Source organism: Mus caroli, unplaced genomic scaffold (genome assembly GCF_978045245.1).
Source record: "Mus caroli unplaced genomic scaffold, Mus_caroli_1 scaffold_11, whole genome shotgun sequence".
Lineage (NCBI taxonomy): Eukaryota > Metazoa > Chordata > Mammalia > Rodentia > Muridae > Mus > Mus caroli.
The window spans coordinates 21,616,083-21,641,161 of record NW_028227266.1 but is presented as its reverse complement, the minus strand read 5'-3'; the positions used below and the strand labels follow the sequence as shown (position 1 = coordinate 21,641,161).

General features: G+C 38.1%; 1 protein-coding gene across 1 annotated transcript in view; it reads left to right on the top strand.

The window, feature by feature from the left end:
- Dpy19l2 (dpy-19 like 2) overlaps nt 1-25,079 on the top strand; it is a 159,851-nt gene that overhangs the window by 45,798 nt on the left and 88,974 nt on the right. Inside the window, exons 7-12 of the mRNA XM_021171758.2 lie at nt 882-939; nt 2,712-2,803; nt 4,840-4,939; nt 14,411-14,488; nt 15,470-15,556; nt 16,807-16,866. Of these exons, the coding sequence (XP_021027417.1) occupies nt 882-939; nt 2,712-2,803; nt 4,840-4,939; nt 14,411-14,488; nt 15,470-15,556; nt 16,807-16,866 (475 nt within the window). The remainder of the gene's footprint in view (nt 1-881; nt 940-2,711; nt 2,804-4,839; nt 4,940-14,410; nt 14,489-15,469; nt 15,557-16,806; nt 16,867-25,079) is intronic.

Here is a 25,079-nt window from a genome sequence, read left to right as displayed (position 1 = left end):
ATATATGTATATATATATATATGCCCTATAAATATCATAATGAAGCTGTTATGCTGTATGCTAACTACATGTCTACAATATAAAAACAAAGGCATTTGACATGAGTCCCCTTCTGATCAATGTGCCTATGTCACCCTTTCACCCCTCACACCTCTTCCACAGCTATTACTATATTCTGTCTATTTAGTGGTCAGGGTTGTTACCTCTTGCTGTTTTTCATTTATTTTTTTAATCTCATTTCTTCCTCCTTTCATTCCACCAATGTCTCTGTGTCCTAAGATGAACAAACAGTGGTATTTGAGCGCGTACAGGATCTACTGGCTTGGTGTGATAGCCTAGTGGCCTGGGATGTGGGCCACAGCTGAGTATGTAACAAGACAGGAAACACTCACTATAGAACACTTGTCTGAGCATCTGTGATGAGTATTAGCCACCCTAGGTCTGGTGTGGAAAGTCAGAGTGTTTTCAGTCAGTCAAACAGTTGAGTTAGTGCTAAGAGAAACTGTTAGTCCTTTAGCTTTAATCCTCCACGTAAGCCTAATTACAAAAGACAAAACAGGACTCCTTTTACATTATGGACATAATGGTATACAGACAAAAGTACTGGGCTGCATGTTTAAAATTAGTTTGTGCTCATGGTTTATTTATAAAGTGTTTTAATGTAACTATAAAACTGAGATAGCATTATATGTACACTCCGTGTCCTTGTATAGTCAGGATTAAAACACCAACTACACAGGCATTTGGGAAATATTTGGGCTTATATGGCTTAATTATTTGTGTTTTAAGCACAGAAAGTTATGGTTTTTAATTGTGAGATACTTTTGTGAGAAGAACCTGTATGTTGCATGTTATGACTGTGTACTTTCTTCTTTTTACAGTGGGAGTCAGTTAGGAGGTCTGATTACAGTAGCCTGCTACTTTTTCAATCATGGAGAGGTTTGTTTTCCATTTAGTTCTTTATAGACAGAGAGAGTGGCCCCTATGAGCAAGGAAATACAATCACTAAACTAATATGATTACATAGTGTTGGACTGTAATACCTTAAAGTATTTTATGCTGCAAACTGGTATGTGAACTATATTCATCTAAAATTGTAAATGAGTAAAATCTAAATTATGTGAACTATACCAAGCATTTGGTGGTTGGTCACACACATATGTTCTGTAGACAAATGGCAGTAGAGGCACTCTACATACATGTCATCCAGCGCCTATTAAACCCGTGGTGGGCGAGTGTTATCATCATCATAACATAAAGCTCCAAATGCCAGTAGCTTTCCCACTGCTTCTATTCCTGAATTATTCTTCCTGTTTCTGTAACAAAATAATGGATTTGAAACAGAACTGACATAGTAGGTCATCCTAATCAGACATACCCAGGCCAAAAGGAGCTCTTAGAAACGTTCATGATATGATGGATTTATTCCGTGCTCCATGTTCTAGATTCTGTGTGTGATATTGAATGCATGTTAAGGAGAGAGAATCTGAGTATTAACTTTTTTTGTTGTTGTTGTTGTGTTTTTTTTTTTTTCTTCGAGACAGGGTTTCTCTGTATAGCCCTGGCTGTCCTGGACCTCACTTTGTAGACCAGGCTGGCCTCGAACTCAGAAATCCGCCTGCCTCTGCCTCCGAGTATTAACTTTTGGAAATCAAATGTGCTATGTAATGGCACACATTACACACAGCAACTGTCTGCATCTCCTGTTATAGTATGCCAATTTAAAAATCAGCTAAATAAGGAATAGACAGTGTCTCACATAAAATACTTTAAGTATATAATATTTAAAACCAATGCCTTGTGGAAAAAATACCTTGCCATTCAACAGTCTGCATTTCATTTGGGTGTGCCAGGCTTCGGTAGACTGAGTTTGAATTTGGAATACAAACCATTTCTCTTTTAAAGGCTTACAAGTTTGGTTTCTTACAAAATTTTATGTTTTTGAGGCTTTTTAACAAAGAAATAAGCCTCTTATCAGTTGTTAAAGACTTAAATTCTTTCTACAATTTTAGGATTATAAATACCATAATCCTAAATTTCTATAATTTTAAAAATTATATTTAAACTTATGTTACATTTAAATTTATATAATTTTAGGATAGAAAATTTTATGCAATGTTGTTCCACATGTCTTAGGACAGTCTAAGTATGTATAGGAAAGGTTAAAGATATGTATAGTGTCCCTTACTAGCAACTCTGTTCTTTCAATTGTTTCTAAAAATTTATCTCATATAGCATTTATTTGATTAACTCAGAGCCAGTTTTGACATCTGGTAATGTATATCTATATCAGTTGGTCATAATTGTGTATAGAATTGCTATTTGCAAATGCTCTGTGTTTTTGGTTAAAATGGTTTTCTTGCCTCTATCATGTACCTCAAAGCTCCAAATGCCAGGCTCGTGCCCATAGGGCTGTGGTGTATTCTGGGCCAGTGGTCCTCATAGCTCTTATCCCTGTGTATTTGTTGGTACTTTGGCTTAATTGTGAGTGATTTGATACAGTTTTTCTTGTTTCTAAATTTGACATTTAATAGTGTATCCTTAATGGACATAGGAAAGAATGTCAAAGGGCCAGAAGCTATGCCAGGCAGTGAGAAATAGAATCTAATGAGCCTAGTATTAAAACTCTGAAAGTAAGCCAACTCCAAAGATATAGGTAATATTTACTATAAAATGGAAAATAATGCAAACTGAGTGTTTTATGGATTCAGGCCACCCGTGTGATGTGGACACCGCCTCTCCGGGAAAGTTTCTCCTATCCGTTCCTTGTACTTCAGATGTACGTCTTAACTATAATCCTCAGGTAACTTCAGTCATAAGACAAAGCTAAATAGATTATTATGTTGCCTTTATGAAAATATGCTTTAACCTACTAAGTCATAATTATAAAATTGAAGCTCTGTTATAAAACTATTTTAAAAATGAATTGAGTAATCAAATAATGTCAATATAAATTTATAAACTATTTTTCTATTGAAAATGTTACCCTACTGGTTCTAGATAGTAATATTATGGTTTGAAAATATTTAGTTTTATTTTGTGTGAATAAATATTTTGCCTACCCATGTGCACGATCACTGTATGCAATCCTGGTGCCCACAGAGGCCAGAAGAGTGTGTCAGATTCCCTGAAAATGCAGCTACAGAGCATACAGATCAGTGCAAGTCACCATGTGAGTGCTGGGAAGTAAACCTTGGTCCTTTGCAAAAGCTATTGTTCCAGCCCCATTCACAGGCTTCTGAGAAACAAGTCCTTAGTTTCTCAAAACTAACACATCCCAGCACATCCCAGCTCCTTTCCCCCAAACTGTTCTCCTTGAAATAAGTTTAGCATATGTGTCATAAAAAGGGACTCCATATGCAAATGGATTAGGGAACATGTAAATTTTATAATCCCAGGGAGTGTATAGACAGAGGGGTGGGGGTGCAGGGAGGGGACGGAGGGCAGGGGAGGGGAGGGAGGGAGGTGTATATGAATAATATACACACATTTAATACATGTCTGAATGATGTTTCAACAATTCAGTCAGATTCAAATCTAATGTCTTGGACACACTCTTAGATGAATTTTTTAAGCATTTCAGAAACTTCAGATGTTTGAGAAAAAATAACAGTATTATAATTAGCTTTGTTATATAAATAAATTTCACAGGCATTCACAAAGCTGTCACTGAGAGATCATAAACGTTATCTCTTCTAAACTCCCAGGGAACCAGATATTCAGTTTACTGCCGGCAGCTTCCATCTAATATGAAAATGCTCACTCCCTTTGCTTCCTTGCTCCCTGTCCTCACTTCTCCCTTTCTCCCCTCCTCTCTTCATTCCTTCCTCTCTCTCTCCCTCCCCTTTCCTTCTAAAATTGCATATCATGTCCATGTACATAAATGTCTGCATTTACATTTTTATGTTTTTAAAAGTACTCATAGAAGCAGGAATTATGCTGAGCTTAAATATTTAGCCACAGACAATTTAGCACACATTCAAGCAACTGATTAAGGCATGTGTTTGTTAGATGACTGACTAAAGACAGAGTGGGTATCCTGAGCTCAATACAGATCTGGAGAACAGAAGCTGCCTCCTGGTGTGCCACCAAGTAGGGGTTGAATCTGAATTTGGGAATCTGCTTCCAGTTTAGGTTTCAATGTTTATTCATTACATTACATACATAGAAAAAAATCATAGAGGACCATGCTAGCTACCCTCTCTTCCCAGGAGATGGTGTGTGTTCATCTGAAGTAACATTAGTCTGACTAATTGGGGGAGGGGATTTGTTCAATGGAATGTGCTAGTCAGGACTTTTAGGACCATGACCTTGAAGGCATGCACTCTGTTTGACTGAAAGCAGTTTTGTGTGAAAAAAATAACTTTGTGTCCCCCACAAGTTTTGGCACAGTCCATGCTAGCATGTGTGCTTCTTCTCCTTGTTTTCTGAGTCATGTGAGTGATCAGGTGTGGGACTGACTTCTCTCTGCAGTGATGGACACTGTGAGGAACACAGGATTGATGTCATGTCCTGTTTCCTGAACTTTGGCGGAGAATTAAAAGTGAATGGCAAACTTTTTTCTTTATTTTTTATAAGGACCTAATGTTATATTTTAAATAATTCAATTTCCTGAATACTCGTTTGAAATAGTCTAATTTGGTTTTACTTAAGCATTTCAATTGTTCAAACATTTTAAATAATTTTAGTAAATTGATTTTTAAAATTATGTTTTTTTGCGTTATGTAAAAGTTAAGGAGTTCAGCTAGATTTTTAAAAGATATTTAACAAGGACTCCTTTGTCTTGAGTTACTGGCTATCTTTACAGCAGAACTTACAGTGTTACTTTTTTCTATTAAGGACCTCCACCGTTCAAAAAAAACACTACATGGCTCTCTGCTTCTCCAACGTCGCTTTTATGCTTCCGTGGCAGTTTGCTCAGTTTATACTTTTTACACAGGTAAGATGGCTCAATGCAATTTAAGCTGAATGCATGTGTGCACGGTTGTGCTGGGAGAGGGTTGGAGAATGCTTGTTTGGCTTTTGAGGCTAGCCTCATATTCACTATGTAGCCCAAGCTAGCCTTGAACTTGTGATATTCCTGCCTTCACTTCTCAAGTACAGGGATAACAGAGGCAACCACCACACCTAGCTGATTTCACTTATGCTTTCAGGGCTATGAAATTATGGGCTAATCATAAGGTCTTTACTCTGTTTTGTATGAGGAGAAAAATTCTACCAGGAACCAAGATCTTTAATCAAGACCTTGCTTATATGAAGTGAAGCCATATTCTTCTTCCTAAAATATTTATGTAACTAATAGCAAGAAATTATACTTGTGAAGCAGAGTAAAGGGGCAAAGTGATAACGTTTAATGGCAATAAATATCCCCAGGTAGGGCCTTTCCACCAACAGCGGTGCTCTGTACTGGAAGTGAGACTTCTGGCACTAACTGTCCATAAAGACTGAATTAAGACTTCAACCCAGTCAGCACAGTATGTTCAAAGAATGGTTAAAAAATTTGCAGTTCTTTATTAGTGTTGGCTGTAACATAGGTCATTCTACAGTCATTATTTGTGTAGGCTGAAATAGTAGAACATATATAGTATATCTGTTATAATATATATAATAAGCATGACATGGATTCAGTTCCTGCAGAGGCCCGAAGATCATCATGTTGGATCTCTTGGAGCTGGAGTTAACAACTGATTGTTATGTGCTCTGTGGGTACTGGGAATTAAATCTAGGTCCCCTGGAAGACTAGCCAGTGCTTATAACCACTGAGCCACGTCTCCAGACCCTAGGTTAGATTTTTAACAAGTCACTTCATTATTAGCAAATTTATTAATTAAGTAGTACTTGTGAAACTATGTGAGAAGCACTTTAAGGAGTTAAAGACAATCTTAGTAATTTCCTGACCATTCAAAACATTTCAAGACTTAATTTTTTTTTCGTTTTTTAAATTAAATTAATTTTTTTTACATATTCACTTTACATCCCACTCACTGCCCCTTCCTTGTCACCCCCTTCTACAGTCCTTCCCCTCTCCCCACTCCCCTTTTTCTATGAGCGGGTGGTGGCCTCCCTGGGTACTCCTCCACCCCAGCACTTCAAGTCTCTGCAAGGCTAGGTGCTTTCTCTCCCATTGAGGCCAGACAAGGCGGCCCAGCTAGTAGAACATATTCCATGTACAGTCAACAGCTTTTGGGATGGCTTGCACTCCTGTTGTCTAGGACCCACATGCAGGCCATGCTGCACATCTGCTGCATGTGAGTGGGGAGGCTGGACCTAGGCCTCCAGGTGCATATGACCACTTAATTTTCTTAACTAAAGCAGGCACCTACATTTGTGTTTGTGTTCTACATTAATAGGGAGAATCAAAGTCCCAACACCCTCTGGAAATTTTTACATTTCATTTTTTATAATATCCCCTAGTCATTTTGTCTGAAAATGGATATCCAGGAAGATGGGTCACATTTCAAAGGACAGACTGAGAAGAGAGTCATCAGAAGTCTAGAATATTTGATCTGATAAGTCTTTAGACTTGATCATTCCAAGATACTAGGAATTTTGGCAGTTAGATTTCAGTTTCTCTCAGGTTCACTCTGGAGTCCCTAGGCATGTTGGAGAAATTGTTGTTGCAGTGGAAAGTGAGGAGATTACTGGCATGGAACTTGAAGAACTAGTTAAATAGATATACATTGTGTTTAGACAAGATAGTGCTGGCATATTTATGCAACATTGATTAACAACAATTCAATTGTCTTTCTTTATATTACTGATTTTCAACCTAAGGTATGTAATTAGTTCATATCTTTTGTAATATTTAAGTCGGTATGACTATGCGACTTTATTCTGCTGGTAACAACAGTGTCTACTTCACTGCCTGGAGTCTCTCCTGCTGTTGGTAATGTCTTGGAACAAAGAAAAGTTCCAGGTGCCCTAGCCTAGGCATAGGAGCCAGAAAGCAGGTTGCCTGCACCTGCAGAACTGTGTACCCACCAGGTAGCCCATGTACTGGGGAAGATGCCATGACACAGCTTCTAACAAAACACTTTCCTCTTGTGCAAAACAATGTGAAAAATAAAACATAAAAATTAGATGCTCAGTACAAGTATATTCTGTGTTAGGATATAGAGTCTTTTATGTGATGTCAAGGGGTGGTGTAAGTAGCCATATAATAGTTCTAACTTTTGCTTTTCTCCAAGCAAATCTAATTTTTAAAGTTAAGGACAACGATATCCCCATCAATTGGCATATCAACTGGGGTCATTGTTCTTGTTTTTGTTTAAGCTGCCATATTGTTGAGAGATCATAGTTGCTGTTTCTTTGTCATGCATAGAAGACACACTATGACAGCAGGCTTCCTTCTTCATTGTCTCTTATACTTTTCCACCCTTCATCTACAATGCTTCCCAAGCCTTGGGTGGAGGAATTGTAGATGTATCAATCAGGGTTGTGCACCCCTCAGACTTGGTTCTTTGCATTTTGACCTGATATGCCTTTCTGTAATGGTTTCCATCTGCTGAAAAATGAAGTTTCTGACTCAAAATGAATTTTTCTTGATGAAGAAAATTTACCTGTGGATATAAGTATTTAGAATGCAGCTAGCAATTATACTGGTTTGGGAATGTGTCAGTAGTAGGTCCTCTTCTGGGTTGTGCTAATGTATTTAGGAATAGATACAGATAGATATACTCATCCACAGTTAAAAAAAAAAAAAAAGAAGGCCAGAACCATGAGTTTAAGACAGAGGAGGGGGTATGCACAGTAGGAGAGGAGGTAGAGGGAGGAAAGGGAGAGGGGGAAATGATGAAATTATATTTTCATTTCAAAGGATAAAAAAAGGTTATATGAAAAGCTGTTTACTTTTTATTGGGGGTGAAGAAACGCACAAAGCAAGACACACAGAAAGACTCTACAGAGTACAGGGAAACTTAGAAGCCCCAAATTCCCAGTTGTGTGTTTTGATAAAAATGAACTTTCTTCTTCTTCTTCTTCTTCTTCTTCTTCTTCTTCTTCTTCTTCTTCTTCTTCTTCTTCTTCTTCTTCTTCTTCTTCTTCTTCTTCTTCTTCTTCTTTTTTTATAGCATAAACCATCTTTTAATTAGGTATTTTCTTCATTTACATTTCCAGTGCTATCCCAAAAGTCCCCCATACCCTCCCCACCCACTCCCCTCTCCACCCACTCCCACTTCTTGGCCCTGGCGTTCCCCTGTACTGAGGCATATAAAGTTTGCACGACCAATGGGCCTCTCTTTCCACTGATGGCCGACTAGGCCATCTTCTGATACATATGCAGCTAGAGACACGAGCTCTGGGGGGTACTGGTTAGTTCATATTGTTGTTGCACCTATAGGGTTGCAGATCCCTTTAGCTCCTTGGGTACTTTCTCTAGCTCCTCCATTGGGGGCCCTGTGATCCATCCAATAGCTGACTGTGAGCATCCACTTCTGTGTTTGTTAGGCCCCGGCATAGTCTCACAAGAGACAGCTATATCAGGGTCCTATCAGCAAAATCTTGCTAGTATATACAATGGTGTCAGAGTTTGGAAGCTGATTATGGGATGGATCCCCAGATATGGCAGTCTCTAGATGGTCCATCCTTTCGTCTCAGCTCCAAACTTTGTCTCTGTAACTCCTTCCATGGGTGTTTTGTTCCCAATTCTAAGAAGGGGAAAAGTGTCCACACTTTGGTCTTCATTCTTCTTGAGTTTCATGTGTTTTGCAAATTGTATCTTATATCTTGGGTAGTCTAAGTTTCTGGGCTAATATCCACTTATCAGTGAGTACATATCATGTGAGTTCTTTTGTGATTGGGTTACCTCACTCAGGATGATGACCTCCAGATCCATCCATTTGCCTAGGAATTTCATAAATTCATTCTTTTTAATAGCTGAGTAGTACTCCATTGTGTAAGTGTACCACATTTTCTGTATCCATTCCTCTGTTGAGGGACATCTGAGTTGTTTCCAGCTTCTGGCTATTATAAATAAGGTTGCTATGAACATAGTGGAGCATGTGTTCTTTTTACCAGTTGGAACATCTTCTGGATATATTCCCAGGAGAGGTATTGCTGGATTCTCCAGTAGTACTATGTCCAATTTTCTGAGGAAGCACCAGACTGATTTCCAGAGTGGTTGTAAAAGCTTGCAATCCCACCAACAATGGAGGAGTGTCCCTTTTTCTCCACATCCTCACCAGCATCTGCTGTCACCTGAATTTTTGATCTTAGCCATTCTGACTGGTGTGAGATGGAATCTCAGGGTTGTGTTGATTTGCATTTCCCTGATGATTAAGGATGCTGAACATTTTTTTCAGGTGCTTCTCAGCCATTCGGTATTCTTCAGGTGAGAATTCTTTGTTTAGCTCTGAGCTCTGGTGGTTATTATGTAGAAGAATGTGCATTGATCCATTCTTACCTCCTTGTACAAAGCTCAAGTCTAAGTGGATCAAGGAAATCCACATAAAACCAAAGACACTGCAACTTATAGAGGAGAAGGTGGGAGCATGGCAGCATCCAGGTAGGCATGGTGCAGGCCGATCTGAGAGTTGAGAGCTCTACATCTTCATCCAAAGGCTGCTAGTGGAAGACTGACTTCCAGGCAACTAGGGTGAGGACCTTAAGCCCACATCCACAGTGGCACACCTACTCCAACCAGGTGACACTTATTCTAACAAGGCCACACCTCCAAATGGTGCCACTCCCTGGTCCAAGAATATACAAACCATCACAACAGGTATGTAGTTTTAATTTGTGTCTTGAATTTGACTAATTGATCAACCTATTTGCTTTTATGCCAGTGCCTTGCTGTTTTTGTTATTATAGCTGTTTTTGTTACTGTAGCACAGCTTGAGATAAGGATGGTAACACCTCTGGGAGTTCTTCTTATGTACAAGATTGTTTTAGTTATCCTGGGTTTATGTTTTTCTATATGAAATTGAACATTGTTTTTTTTTTGAGTTTTGTAAAGAATTGTGTTGAAATTTTGATAGGGATTGTGTTGAGTTTGTAGTTTGTGTTTGGTAAGATGGACATTTTTGCTATATTACACCTACTGATCCATATGCATGGGAGGTCTTTCCATCTTCTGATGTCTTCTTCAAAGATTTCAAGTTATTGTCATACAAATCCTTAACTTGCTTGGTTCACTGTTGGTGTTCATCAGCCTTAATTATATTAGGTAAGTTCCTTTTATCCCTGCTCTGTCTGAGACTTATCATGAAGGGGTACTGGACTTTGTCAAAGGCTTTTCCAGCATCTTATGAGTTGGTCATTTTTTTTCAGTTTATTTATATGGTAGACTTCACTGACATATTTCCCTATGTTGAACCATCCCTACATGTCTGGGATGAAGCCTACTTTTTTAAAAAATGTGTTCTTAGATTCAATTTATGAATATTTTATTGGGTATTTTGAATCAATGTTTTGGAGAGAAACTGGTCTGTTAATGTCCTTTCTTTGTTGGATGTCTGTGTGGTTTTGTTATCAGGGTGGCTATGGCCTCAAAAAATGAATTAGGCAATGCTCCTTCTGTTTCTGTGGTGTGGAATAAATTGAGTAGTATTGGTGTTAGCCTTTCTTCGAAATTCTCAAGAGAATTCTGTGCTAAAAGTAGCTGGTCCTGGGATGTTTTGGGTTGGGAGAGTTTTAGTTACTACTACTATTTCCTTTCAGGTATAAATCCATTTAAATGTTCGTCTGATATTTATTTAATTTTAGTAAGTGGAATCTATTGAGAAAAATTTCTATTCCTTTTACTATTTTCCAAGTTTGTAGAATATGGGTTTTTAACATATGAACTAATGATTATTTGGAGTTCCTTTGTTTGTGTTGTTATGGCCCCTTTACCTTTCTGATTTTATTAATTCTCTCCTGTCTTTCAGTAACTTTGGATAAGGGTTTGCCTATCTTGTTGATTTTCTTGAAGCATCAACTCTTTGTTTCATTGATTCTATGTGTTTCTCTTTTATTGTTTTCAGCCTCTGTTTGATTATTCCTGCCATGTCCTCCACTTGGGTAAGCTTGCTTCTTTTTGTTCTAGTGCTTTCAGATGTGCTGTTAACTGGCTGGGATTAGATCTCTCCAATTTCTTTATGAAGGCAATTAGGGCTATGAACTTTCCACTTATCACCGCTTTCAGTATATCTCATGAGTTTGGGCATAGTGTGCCTTCATTTTTATTGAATTCAATTAAGTTCAGTTTCTTTTTCTATTTCTGCCTTTTCCCAGCAGTCATTCAGTAGAGAGTTGTTCAGTTTTCACGAATTTTGTAAGCTTTTAATTTCTGTTGTTGTTTACATCCAGCATTAATCCATAGTGGTCTGATAGGATATAGGGAGCTATTTAACTTTTCCTGCACTCCTTGAGTTTTACTTTGTGACTGAGTATGTGGTCAAGTTGGAGAAAGTTCTGTGAGGCGCTGACAAGAAGGTCTATTCTTTTGTGTTTGGATGGAATGTTCTGTAGATATCTGTTAGGTCCATTCGGTTCATGTCTGTTAGCTCCCCTATTTCTCTGTTTAGTTTTTCTCTGGATGATCTGTTTGTTGGTGGTAATGGGATATTAAAATCTCCCACTATTAATGTGTGAGGTCCAATGTATGATTCAAGCTTTAGAAATGTTTTATTTTTTTATATGTGTGGGTGATCTTGCATATGTCACATGGACGATAAGAATTGAAATGTCATCTTGTTGAAATTTTCCTTTGATGAGTACGAACTGTCTTTCCTTATCTCTTTTGATTAATTTTGCTTTGAAGCCTTTTTTGTTAGATATTATAATAACTACACTGTCTTGCTTCTTGGGTTCATTTGCTTAAAAATCTTTTTCCAACCCTTTACTCTAGGCAATATCTATCTTTGATGTTGAGGTATGTTTCTTGTATGCAGAAGGATGAATCCTGATTTTTGTATATGTTTATTGAGGGAATTGAGTCCATTGATTGAGAATTATTAATGACAAATGATTGTTAATTCCTGTTATTTTATTGTTGTTTTGATGGTTTTGGTGTGTGTGTGTGTGTGTGTGTGTGTGTGTGTATGAGAGAGAGAGAGAAAGAGAGAGAGAGAAAGAGAGAGAGAAGACAGAGAGAGAGAGAGAGAGAGAGAGAGAGAGAGGACAAAGAGAGAGAGAGAGAGACAGAGACAGAGACAAAGACAGAGGCAGTGGAGGGAGAAGGAGAGCAAGAACACATGCTTCCCTTCTTTTGGTTTTGCTGTTGAGAGATCATTTGTATCCTGTATTTTTATGGGTGTACTTAACTTCCTTGGGTTGGAACTTTCCTTCTAGTACCCTCTGTATGCTGAATTTGTGCATATTGTTTAAATTTTACTTTATCATGGAATATCTTATGTGTAGTGATTGAAGGTTTTGCTGGGCATTGTACTCTGGGTTGGCACCTGTGGTCTCTTAGTGTCGTAGAACATCTATGCAGGTCCTTCTGGATTTTAGAGTTTCCTTTGAGAAGTCAGGTGTAAGTTTAATAGGTTTGCTTTTATATGTGGGTGCTCTTTTTTCCTTTCAGTTCTCAATATCTTTCTTTGCTCTGTATGTTTAGTGTTTTGATTATTATGTAGCAAGGGGACATTCTTTTCTTGTCCAAGTATTTGGTGTTTTGTAAGCTTCTTGTACCTTTATAGGCACATCCCTCTTTAGATTAGGAAAATTTTCTTCTTTGATTTTGTTAAAAATATTCTCTGGGCCTTTGAGCAGAAATTCTTCTTGTTTCTCTATTTCCATTGGTTTTAGGTTTGTTTTTTTCACAGTGTCCCATATTTTCTGGATGTCTTATAACAGTAATGTAATTATTTATATTTAACATTTCTTTGACTGATATATCTATTTTTATCATATCTTTAATGCATGACAATCTCTCTTCTGTCTCTTGTATTCTGTTTGTGATGCTTGCATCTGTACTTTCTGTTTGCTTACCTAGATTCTTTATTTCCAGAATTCCCTCACTTTGTGTTTTCTTTATTGATTCTATTTCTTATTTTCAGACCTTCAATAGCTCTGTTCATTTTCTTCAACTGTTTGTCCCCACACACCCCAGATTTCTTTGAGTAATTTATTCAATTGTTTGAGCTTTTGTGGATTTCTTTATGGAATTTATTCATTTCCTTTTTAAGGACCTCTATCATCTTCATAAAGTTAGCTTTAAGGTCATTTTATTGTGCTTCAGCTATGTTGAAGTATTCAGGACTTGCTGTCATAGGATAGTTGGGCTCTGGTGGTGATATATTGTCCTCGCTGGTATTGATTCTGCTTCTTTCACTGGCATCTAAGCTTTTGGATTTGGGACAATTATAGGTGTAGGTGCCAATTTTTGAGTTTGTCTTTGTTGGATGTGTGTTTTGTTTCTTATTTTCTAATGACCTCTGGCCCAGAAGAGAGTCTCCACTCAAGTTGTGGGGTGGAACATATTGATAAGGAGGGGAGTTGGAATTGGGAATAGTGTTGGAGAACACTGAGAGAGTGGAAGACATCTTAGGTGGGTTGCCTTTCTAATGTCTGGAGGCACATGTGGTCTCTGGTCCAGCAGGGAGTCTCTGTCTGAGTTCACCTATCTGTTCTTCTGGCTGGCTTGGTCTGCACCTGTTCATCTGCCTTGGATGGACTGTGTTTGAGCAGCAGATATGCACACAGTTGGTGGTGTGACATGGGAGTTGGGGTAGACATTGGGGGCAGGAAGAGGTGGTAGCAGGGTTGGTTCTTTGGAATAAGAACCAAGGGTATGGGAGGGTTCTGAGTGCAGGCAAGCCTCTTACCTATTCTTCTGACTTGCCTGGTTGCTTTTTGTATGTGAAGTAGAATTAGCTTAAGGACAAATTGGTAATAATTTTTCCCCAGAGAATAATGAATCTGTTTCCAACAGGCAAACGTTCTAGCAATCTTAATTTGTTGGCAAAGAGTAAGATGATTCAAAAGTGGGTTCTGTTCTCTATTATAGCTTCCTTCTTTCTGACTCACTCTATAATGTAGATCTTTCAAGCCTCAAACTGAAGCCCTGGAATTTAGGAGGCATCTGTTGGTGTGCCCTTCTACCCAGTAGGCCTGCTTAGGCTGTTATTTTTCACCTGTCACACAATTAGAACCCTTCATCCAATGTTGGTCCTGCAAGGCTATACTGGAAGAGGAATTCCCCAAATATCGTCAGAAGTAGAAATTCCCATTATTTCCTGTGACTTATCTTCTAGGTCTTAATTGTCTTGCTACAAAACAATAGCAGCAATAATAAAAACCTATGGATACCATGCATTTATGTATGCCTATACTTTTCTATGTTTTCCCCACTGAAAAGTTAGATAAACTCTTTTTGCTCTCATCATAAGAAATAAACGTGTTCCCTTGTATTTCTTGTTTTAAATGAATAGTTAACTGTATGTTTTCAACAATTTTTTCACAGTGGGTTTTTGTATTTTTGTTTCAGATAGCCTCGTTATTTCCCATGTATGTTGTGGGATACATTGAGCCAAGCAAATTTCAGAAGATCATTTATATCAATATGGTAATATTTTTAATATTGCAAGTCTAATATCAAAATATCTCAGTTTGTAAAGAGTAACTACTTCTGTTTTATGGGGCACTTGTTTTTGATGGCACTTTAGGCACAAGATATCAAAAGCGTCATGTCATGCTGTGCTGTCCTGTGCCTTTGCTGGCAACCATACAGTAGATGGACTGTCCTCTCTAAAGATGTGCTTATTTTTGTTTGTGTGTGTATGAGTGTTTGTCACATGCATGTATATACATTAAGTGTGTGCAGTGTCCATAGAGTGAAGAAGAGGGCATCACATCTCCTGGTACAGTAGTTACAGATAGTTGTGAGTTGCCATGTGGGGGCTGGGAACTGAACCTGGATCGTCAGCAAGAGCAGCCAGCACTCTAAGCTGCTGAGCCCCCTCTCCAGCCCTTTAATCTTTATTTTTACACTTTAATATTGTCATTATTTCAAAATACATTTTCTCCTTTACACCTCCTATTGTTAACACTCGACAACTCTAAAATTCTGCAACCGAGATTTTATATTGTTGCATTTTTATCTTAGTTTCCAAACACATCTTGCTTAAAACCACAAAATGATAACAAAATATATCTTACATAAAATGATGCAACAAATCATTAGTGAAAACTTATTCATCACTGTCTTATTATGTCACTCTGTTACTCACACTATGAAAACCATGGCCCTGCATAGAAGATAAATTCTGTTGTAAGTAATTTATAAACTTGAATTTTAATTCTTCAATCCTAGCAGTGACTTGAAATTCTATTTTTATTTAGCCAAACACATTAATATTTATATGAATGAAATTTATATAATCAGTGGTTTATATGATATGATCAAAGTATACATGAAAGGACATGATGAAATATATTGAGTACAGTAAATATATACTAATAAAAATCTAAAGACATAATTACCTACCTGTCTTCAAAGTATGAATACATGTAATGACTATGAATCATTTTTGTTTCCATTTTCCAGAGTTCTGTTGCCCTGTGCTTCATTTTGATGTTTGGGAATTCAATGTACTTAAGTTCGTATTATTCCTCATGTTTGTTAGTGACATGGGTAAGTTGCAGAAAGTCAAGCATAGATTTTGATGGAAAGGAGAATGCAAAGAATTGTGTTATCATGGTGGAACAACAATATGAACTAACCAGTACCCCCTGGAGCTCGTGTCTCTAACTGCATATGTATCCGAAGATGGCCTAGTTGGCCATCAGTGGAAAGAGAGGCCCATTGGTCGTGCAAACTTTATATGCCTCAGTACAGGGGAATGCCAGGGCCAAGAAGTGGGAGTGGGTAGGTAGGGGAGGTGGGGGGAGAGGGTATGGGGGACTTTTGGGATAGCATTGGAAATATAAATGAAGGAAATACCTAATAATAATAATAATAATAATAATAATAATAATAATAAAGAAGGAAGGATGTAATAATAAAATATGTTCGAATTCTGGAGCAATCTCCAAAGATTCAATTAAGGCAGTGCTCCTGGGAAAGGCATTTTTTGCTTTAGTATTGCTAGAGTGTCCATTAAATAGGAGAGAGCAGAGAATATTCTCAATTCTGACTTAAGCATATCAGAAGCTTGACTAAAAGAAAATGGGTTTATTGAAGCATCACTCTCAATACAAGCAATAAAATATGGTTGTTTGTTTTCAAGAGTACCTCAAGCAAGCTTAGGTTGATCTAAAATATTACAACACTAGACCCTTGCTGATACCTACTAATATAGCTATTATTCTCTGTCCTAAACTCAGCCAGTCTATCACCTCCACCCATGGAAAGCCAAGTAGAAAACCACTAATAACCAATCTTGCCTGCAAAGACATTAAAATAAATAGGGTATGACTGTAGAAATGAGCCCACTGTATTTTTGCTGAGAACAAACACAGGTGTAAGCAAGAGAGGGAAGTATAGGGGGCTCTATGATGTGTGAGATTGTATCCTCCCAATTATGCAATCAGGTGACAATGAGGACCAGAGGAAAAGCTATGTGTCCGCATTTAAAACTGAAGGTTGCCTTTCTCAGCATGGTACTAAATGGTCCCAGTGTACCTAATCCCACCTACTCCCCCCAGGAGCTACCTGCAAAGAATGGGACCACATGATTCAGTGAGGTAGAGACATGATTCAGAGGTAATATTTCAGCACACAAGCACTTTTCTGTATCTTCAAGAAAGTTTATAACTTCCACAGTTTGAAAAGTCAATAATTAAGGCAAAATAATAAATGTAGTTAAGACAGGAGAGAGGGATTGTACAACATAAATATTAATTTTCCTTCATCCATTTTTTTTTTTGGTTCCAATCTTTTAGGCAATAATGCAAAAGAAAAGCAAAATCCAAAAATTGGGAGGCACTGAACTCCAGTTTTGGGTAAGATTTGAACAGTGTTTTTTTTTTCTTCAAGTCATCATTTTTATTTATTAAGCATAATGAAGTAGATTTTATTGAATAATACATAATAAATAAATGTAATGGGATCGCATGCTCTTTTTGAGACATTTCTACAGCTTATGATGGAAATAAAGAAGGATTTGTCTACCATATAGTTGATAACATGACACTTCTAAGATACAGTAGACTTAATTTTAGAAAAGTATCATTTTGATAAAATTAGTGGACATCGATTATTTTACTCATGGACTATTGAAAGCAGTAAGTCCAACTGTGGTGATGGGGCATTTAGAAAAATTTGCCAAACTGAACATCAAAATCTGTTGTTTTAGCATTTTCTACTGGCAGAGACTGAGCAGGAATTCTATCAGTAGCCAGGAGACAAAGGTGTGGAGAGAAACCCAAAAAGTTAAGCCAGGGACATGCTCCACCCTGATGATCTGGCCTTGACTATTCCTCTCTGGTCTCAATGGGGAGCCATGGAGGTCATCAAGACAGGTAACAGGAAGACAGTAGCATCAGCCTTCTTTCCATCATTTTAACAAAAATTAAAAATCACCCTGAAGGAGAAAAGGTGTATTTGTCCCCTGTGTCAGAGGTGCCAGGCTATTGCCACTAGGCTCTGTTGTTTCTGAGCAGCAGTGATGCTGAGCACCATGTGGTTACTCAAGACTTGCTCACTTATGGCAACCGGGAAGTAAAAGAGAGAGGGAGGGAAGGATGTGGCAAATATTTATAATGAGATCTCACTCCCAAACTCTGTTAGTCTAGGAATTGATAAGTGGATTAATATTTGAAAGGTCAGAGCCCTTATGATCCAATTATCTTCCAGAGGCTTTGGCTCTGAATCCTGCTGAGCCGAGCTTTGATACTCTGAGAAAGCCCTTCTTTCAGCACACCTTCCTTGGAGGACATTTGAGATCCAAACTAAAAAAAAAAATTGTAAGGAATGAACTTTCTCTTCTTTACAAACCTGGTGTCTGCCACCCTCCCTTTAATGGCAAGAGGACTCGTGAGGTGCATTCCCTTTTAATGTACATGAGTTTGGGTTGAGATGAAGCCATACAAGGTGCCAGGTGAACTAAACTAACAAATGCAGCTCTGCAGAGATTCCCAAAACTAAATTATTATTTTATCAAGAGTATATAAAAGGTCAGGTATTATATAAGTTGAAATGTAGTATCATTTTGGGTTAAAATGGGATATTAAAAGGATTTCCACATTCTGTATCACATGATTCATAATGCACCAGATGCAGTAGCAACCACCAATCATAGTGAGAATGAGAAAAATTCTCACTTTTGAGAATGAGAAACATGAGTTAGAAAACTCAATCAGTAAGTGTCAGCATTGAGATGAATAGAATGGTGGAATCTTTGGAAGAATGTCTTTATTTTTACTAATTATTTTAATTGTATAGATTTATAGGGTACAATGTGATCATTTGGGACTTGTATATAGTGTATAGTGATTAGAGTAGTTAGCCGTTCTAACTCCTTAGCTGTAGTCATTTAGTGTATTTATGGTATACAATATGATATTTCAGTTACAGAATGCCATTGTTCTGACCACCAGGGCAACTCCTACCTCTCCATATTACTTTATGTTTTGGGCATGCCCGTTTTCTAGTATTCATAAAACACACAGTAAATTATCATGAACTATAGTCATACCTTGGTGTGAAATGCTAGCACTTATTCTGTCCATATTGGCACTCTGGGTTTACAGCCAAAGAAAACAGCATCAATACATCAGAGAGACACCTGACAGTCAATGTTTATGGCAGACTATCTTCAATAACTAAGACATGGAATCAATGAAGGTGCTTATCATTAGAAAAAGAAAATGAGGTGTGCCTATGCACAATATAATATCATCAGTTATAAATAAGAATGATACCCTGTGATATTTAGAAAATTCACAAAGCTGGAGGGAATTATGCAAAATGAAAGAAGTCAGGCACAAAAAAACCAAAGCCTGTTCTCTCCCTGGCACAGATGTTTTACAAACCTTGACTGGAACATATTGGTGAATATTGCAGGCTGTGAATAATAGAGTGGGAGGGGAGAGGGAGACTTGGCAGTAGTATGATCTGAGGAACTTTTAAAAACAGTCACCATAAAATGCTTCAGTAAACATATTTAGATATGAGATTATAACAAACCAGAAAATAGAAAGTTTTAAAAAGAGAACTTGAGAACGATATAATTGAGAAATAGAGTAATTTTAAGTTTAAAATCCTGTGACTATGTTTATGGCAAGAATGAATCACAGCTAGCAAACAGCATCTCTAGCAGACACATATGGCAGGAGAAACAACTTGATCTAAATCAAGAACACAGTGGTGACATGACTGTACCTCAGAGATGCATGGGCAATAAAGAAACGATCTGATATGTTTATATCACCAAAATTCTAGAAGGGTTCAAAATTAGGCTAGGAAATACTTGAAAAGCAATTGATCAAACTTATAATCTGTCAAAAGATGAATCCTGGTTAAGATAAACCCAGTGATATTCAAGGCAAGATACATTATAACAAAAATTTGGAAAATGAAGACTAAAGAAAGAAATGTTGTTATCAGCTAGGGAAAAGTAGAGTGTTGCCCAGAAGGGTAAAACTAAGAAGAATACCAGCATCTGAAGATCCTCATCGCCAAGTGTGGAGACTGGCAGGAGCTGGTAGGATTCTTGTCAATGTCTGAAGAAAATGTCAATTAAGAATTCTATGTACAGAGAGGGTGTCCATTTCCCTTACTTTTCTGTTGCTGTAAAACACCATCACCAGAGGCAACTTCCAGAAGGAAGAATTGATTTGTACCTACAGCTCTAAATGGTTAAGAGCCCATCTTGGTGGGAGTCATGACAGCAAGCAACATGCCTGGCAGCATGAGCAGGAAGCTGAGAGTTCACATTTCAACCACAAGCAGAGAGCAGAGACTGTGAATCTGAAGCGACCTGAGACTTTGAATTCTCAAAGCTTCAGGGATGAACTCTTCCAGTCAGGTTGTATCTCCCAAAGCTCAGTAAACAGCACCATCACCCAGGGATCAAGCATTCAAATGCACAGGTTAATGGGGACATTTATCACTCAAACAAGTACAGTGTTTTTTTGTTTTTTTTTTTTTTTTAAGAATGGAAGGAGAATGAAGGCATTCTTAGATGAGTGATAATTAATGGAACCTATTAAGAAAGAAATGATGGGGGATTAATTCTAGTTCATAAAACAGCAAGGAATGAAGAAAGGAGATTTTAGAATGTGGTGGGGATTTATCTTATTGGTGGCCTCTACCTGGCCTGTCCCAACAAAAAAGGAAAGAAGAAAAAAAGAAAGAAAAAGAAAGAACATCTACTTCAACATGTCATGTGTGTATGATATGTACATGCATACATGCATACATACATACATGAAAGCTTCTATAATAGTAGGTTTCCTTATAGCTTTTTCCTCAACTCTGACCTCACACATCCTACACTGACTTAACCCTTCTTGCTCTATTATTCCCCTCTAACACTTCGAGACCACTTCATCCTGTCACTCCCTCCTGAAAACGCTGCTCTTCCATCTACAGTACCTTACTAATTTCCAGGGCTGTGTGGGTATTTCAGAAGGAACAGTCATATCTGAAGATTCAGAGACAGCATCCACGAATAAGAGAAATCATGTAACATTTGTTCTTCTGGGTCTGGTTTACCTCACTCGGATTATTTCCAGCTCTAAGCATTTACCTGTGAATTTCGGAATTTCACTTTTCTTAACATCTGAGTACTAGGCAGTTATGTAAATATATCACATTTTCAATATGCATTCATCAGTTGATGGACATCAAGGCTGCTTCCATTTTTGATCTATTGCGAATATGAGAGTAATGAATCAGGGATCTCTGTAGTAGAATATAGAGTCCTTCTGGATATACACCCAATAGTGTTATAGGTGGGACTATCATAGATCTATTTTCAGCTTTAGGGAGCCTTCTACACTTATTTTCATAGTACCTGCAGCAGTTTGAACTCCCACAACAGTGAGTACATGTCCCCTGTCTCCCATCTCTGCCAGCATTTATTGTCATTTTTGTTTTTTAATATTAGTCATTCTGAATGAAGTAAAATGAAGCATCAAAGTTTGCATTTCCATGACGGCTAAAGATGTTGAACAATTTTTACATGTTCCTCAGATGTTTGTGTTTTATCTTTTGAGAGCCCTACCTAGCTAGCTCATGCCCCACTTTAACTGTTGGTCTTAATTCCTAAACTCTTGGTCTTATGTTGAGAAAGTCCTTTCCTATAACATTGAGTCCAAGCGCATTCCCTACTTTCTCCTCCCTCAGGTTCAGGACATCAGGTCTTATGTTAAGGTTCTTGACCATTTGGAGTTTAGTTTAATGCAAGATGCAAGAAAAAGATCAAGTTCCATCCTTCTGCCTGAGCTATCCAGTGATCAGCACAATTTATTAAAGATATTGTCTTTCTCCAGTGTCAACAATTAATAAATGGGACCTTATGAGACCAAAAAAACCAAGTCCAGCAAAGGACACACCTCATCAAGTGATGAGACCAGCTACAAATGCAGGGGATTTTTTTTTTCTTACCAGCTATATATCTAATGGAGGATAAATATGTAGAGTACGCAAATAATTCTATGGTCCTTTGTCTTGCCAATCAGAGGGAGTGGACTAGATAATCATGACCAGCATGAGTTCCCTCCTTTTAAGCTAGGCTACTTCAGGATATAACTCTCACTATTGTACCTTTGGGAATCGTGCTGTTTTAGTCTGAGTTCACAGGCAGCGTTTCTATGTAGGAAAATTAATTGCTTTTCTCCCTTGGCAGCTTACACAGCTTCCCCCAGAACTATGAGAGGTAGTCCCTAATGAGGAGGCTTCCAGGTTGGTTCCAACTCATTTCGACTAAAATAACAAGAGTCAAGAAAACAAGACCCAACCTAAAAAACAAAACCATAAAAAAACAATAAAAAACCCAACAACAACAAAAACAAACAAGCAAACAAACAAAAATGGGCTACAAATCTGTGTAAGGGGTTCTCAAAAGAAGAAATAAAAGGTTAAAATGTATCCCCCAACCTGTCCATCACTCTTAAAGTTATTTAAATAGAAATTCAAATTACTCTGAGATTTCACCTTACTCCAGTCAGAATGGCTAAGATCAAGAAAGCTATGATAACAAATGCTGGTAAAAATGTAGGAAAAGGGAAACCCAAATTCCATGTGGATTGCAAAGTCACTAGGAAAATAAAGATGGAAAATCCCCCAAATGCCAAAAGTAGATATTCCATATGGCTCGCATCTTCTACTCCATGGCATTTACACAAAGGATTTGACGTCCTACTCCACAGATTCTTGCTCATCCAACCATGTTTTTTGCAGCTGTACTCAGAATAGCTAGGAAATGGAACAAATGTAAATATCCTTTTATTGATACATAGGTAATGGAAATGTAGTACATATGCACTGTGGAAAACTATTCACTTGTAAGGAAGAATGAAATACAGCTTTCAGTAAATGGAAGGAAGAGGAACATGTACTGAATGAGGCACCCCAAAAAGACAAATCCCGTGTGTGCTCTTTCCTATGTGTGGATCCTTGTTCTGAATCTCAGATGGGAGCAATTTTTTTTTTCCTAAAGAAAGACACACATTCCCGCAAGTATAGGGAAATTTTTAAAAATTATTTTTATTTTTTAGATATTTTCTTTATTTACATTTCAAATGTTATCCCCTTTCCTAATTTCCCCTCCGAAAATACCCTATCCCCTACCCACTCACCTTGCTCCCCAACCCACCCACTCCCATTCCTGGTCCTGGCACTCCCCTATACTGGGGCATAGAACCTTCACAGGACCAAGGGCCTCTCCTCCCACTGATGAACAACTAGGCCATCCTCTGGTACATATGCAGCTAGAGCCATGAGTCCCACCATGTATTTTCTTTGATTGGTGGTATAGTTCCAGGGAGCTCTAGGAGTACTCGTTAGTTCATATTAATGTTCCTCCTATGGGCTTCAGACCACTTCAGCTCACTGGGTATTTCTCTAGCTCCTTCATTGGGAACCTTATGCTCCAGCCAATAGATGACTGTGAGCATCCACTTCTGTATTTGCCAGGCACTGGCAGAGCCTCACAGGAGACAGCTTTATCAGGCTCCTGTCAGCAGGCTCTTGTTGGCATCTGCCTAGTGTCTGGGTTTGGTGATTGTTTATGGGATAGATCCCCCAGTGGGGCAGTCTCTGCATGGTCATTCCTTCAGGCTCTGCTCTAAACTTTGTCTCTGTAACTCCTTCCATGGGTATTTTGTTCCCCATTCTAAGAAGGAACGAAGTATCCACACTAGGGTCTTCCTTCTCCTTGAGTTTCATGTGTTTTGCAAATTATATCTTGGCTATTCTAAGTTTCTGGGATAATATCCACTTATCAGTGAGTGCATATCATGTGAATTCTTTTGGAATTGTGTTACTGCACTCAGCATATCCTCCAGATCCATCCATTTGCCTAAGAATTTCATAAATTCATTGTTTTTAATGTCTGAGTAGTACTCCATTGTGTAAGTGTACCACATTTTCTGTATCCATTCCTCTGTTGAGGGACATTTAGGTTCTTTCCAGCTTCTGACTATTATAAATAGGGCTGCTATGAACATAGTGGAGCATGTGTCCTTATTACCAGTTGGAACATCTTCTGGGTATATTCCCAGGAGATGGATTGCTGGATCTTCTGGTAGTACTATGCCCAATTTTCTGAGGAACGGCCAGATTGATTTCCAGAGTGGTTGTACCAGCTTGCAATCCCACCAGCAATGGAGGAGTTTTCCTCTTTCTCCACATCCTTGCCAGCATCTGCTGTTGCCTGAGTTTTTGATCTTAGCCATTCTGACTGGTGTGAGGTGGAATCTCAGGGTTGTTTGGATTTGCATTTCCCTAATGATTAAGGATGTTGAACATTTTTTTCATGTGCTTCCCAGCCATTCGGTATACCTCAGTTGAGAATTCATGTTTAGCTCTGTACCCCATTTTTTAATGGGATTATTTGATTTTCTGGAGTCCAGCTTCTTGAGTTATTGTTATATATTTGATATTAGTCCCCTATCTGATTTAGGATTCATAAAGGTCCTTTCCCAATCTGTTGGTGGCCTTTTTGTCTTATTGACAGTGTCTTTTGACTTACAGAAGCTTTGCAATTTTATGAGATCCCATTTACTGGTTCTTTTTGTTTGTTTGTTTTTGTTTGTTTTGTTTGCTTTGTTCTGTTTTCCTTTTTTTCATTTTTATTAGATATTTTCTTTATTTACATTTCAAATGCTATCCCAAAAGTTCCCTATACCCTCTCCCCACCCTGCTCCCCTACCCACCCACTCCCACTTCTTGTCCCTGGTGTTTCCCCTGTACTGGGGCATATAAAGTTTGCAAGACCAAGGGGCCTCTCTTCCCAATGATGGCCGATTAGGCCATCTTCTGCTACATATGCAGCTAGAGACACGAGCTCTGGGGGTACTGGTTAGTTCATATTGTTGTTCCACCTATAGGGTTGCAGACTCCTTCAGCTCTTTGGTGCTTTCTCTAGCTTCTCCATTGGGGGCCCTTATATGGGCAAAGGGGAAAAATTCCTAAACAGAACATCAATGGCTTGTGCTGTAAGATGAAGAATTGATGAATGGGACATCATAAAATTGCAAAGCTTCTGTAAGGCAAAAGACACTGTCAATAAGACAAAAAGACCACCAAGAGATTGGGAAAGGATTTTAATCAATCCTAAATCTGATAGGGGACTAATATCTCTTTGTCGATTCTTGATCTTACAGCACAAGCCATTGCTCTTCTGCTCAGGAATTTTTCCTCTGTGCCCATATCTTCGAGGCTTTTTCCCACTTTCTCCTCTATAAGTTTCAGTGTCTCTGCTTTTATGTAGAATTCCTTAATTCACTTAGACTTGAGCTTTGTACAATGAGATGAGAATGGATCAATTCAGAATGTTTTACATGATAGCTGCCAGTTGTGTCAGCACCATTTGTTGAAAATGCTGTCCCCCCTGCCCCACTGGATGGTTTTAGCTCCTTTGTCAAAGATCAAATTACCATAGGGGTGTGGGTTCATTTCTGGGTCTTCAATTCGAGTCTATTGATCTACCTGTCTGTTGCTGTACAGTATCATGCAGTTTTCGTTTTGTTGTTCTTGTTGTTGTTGT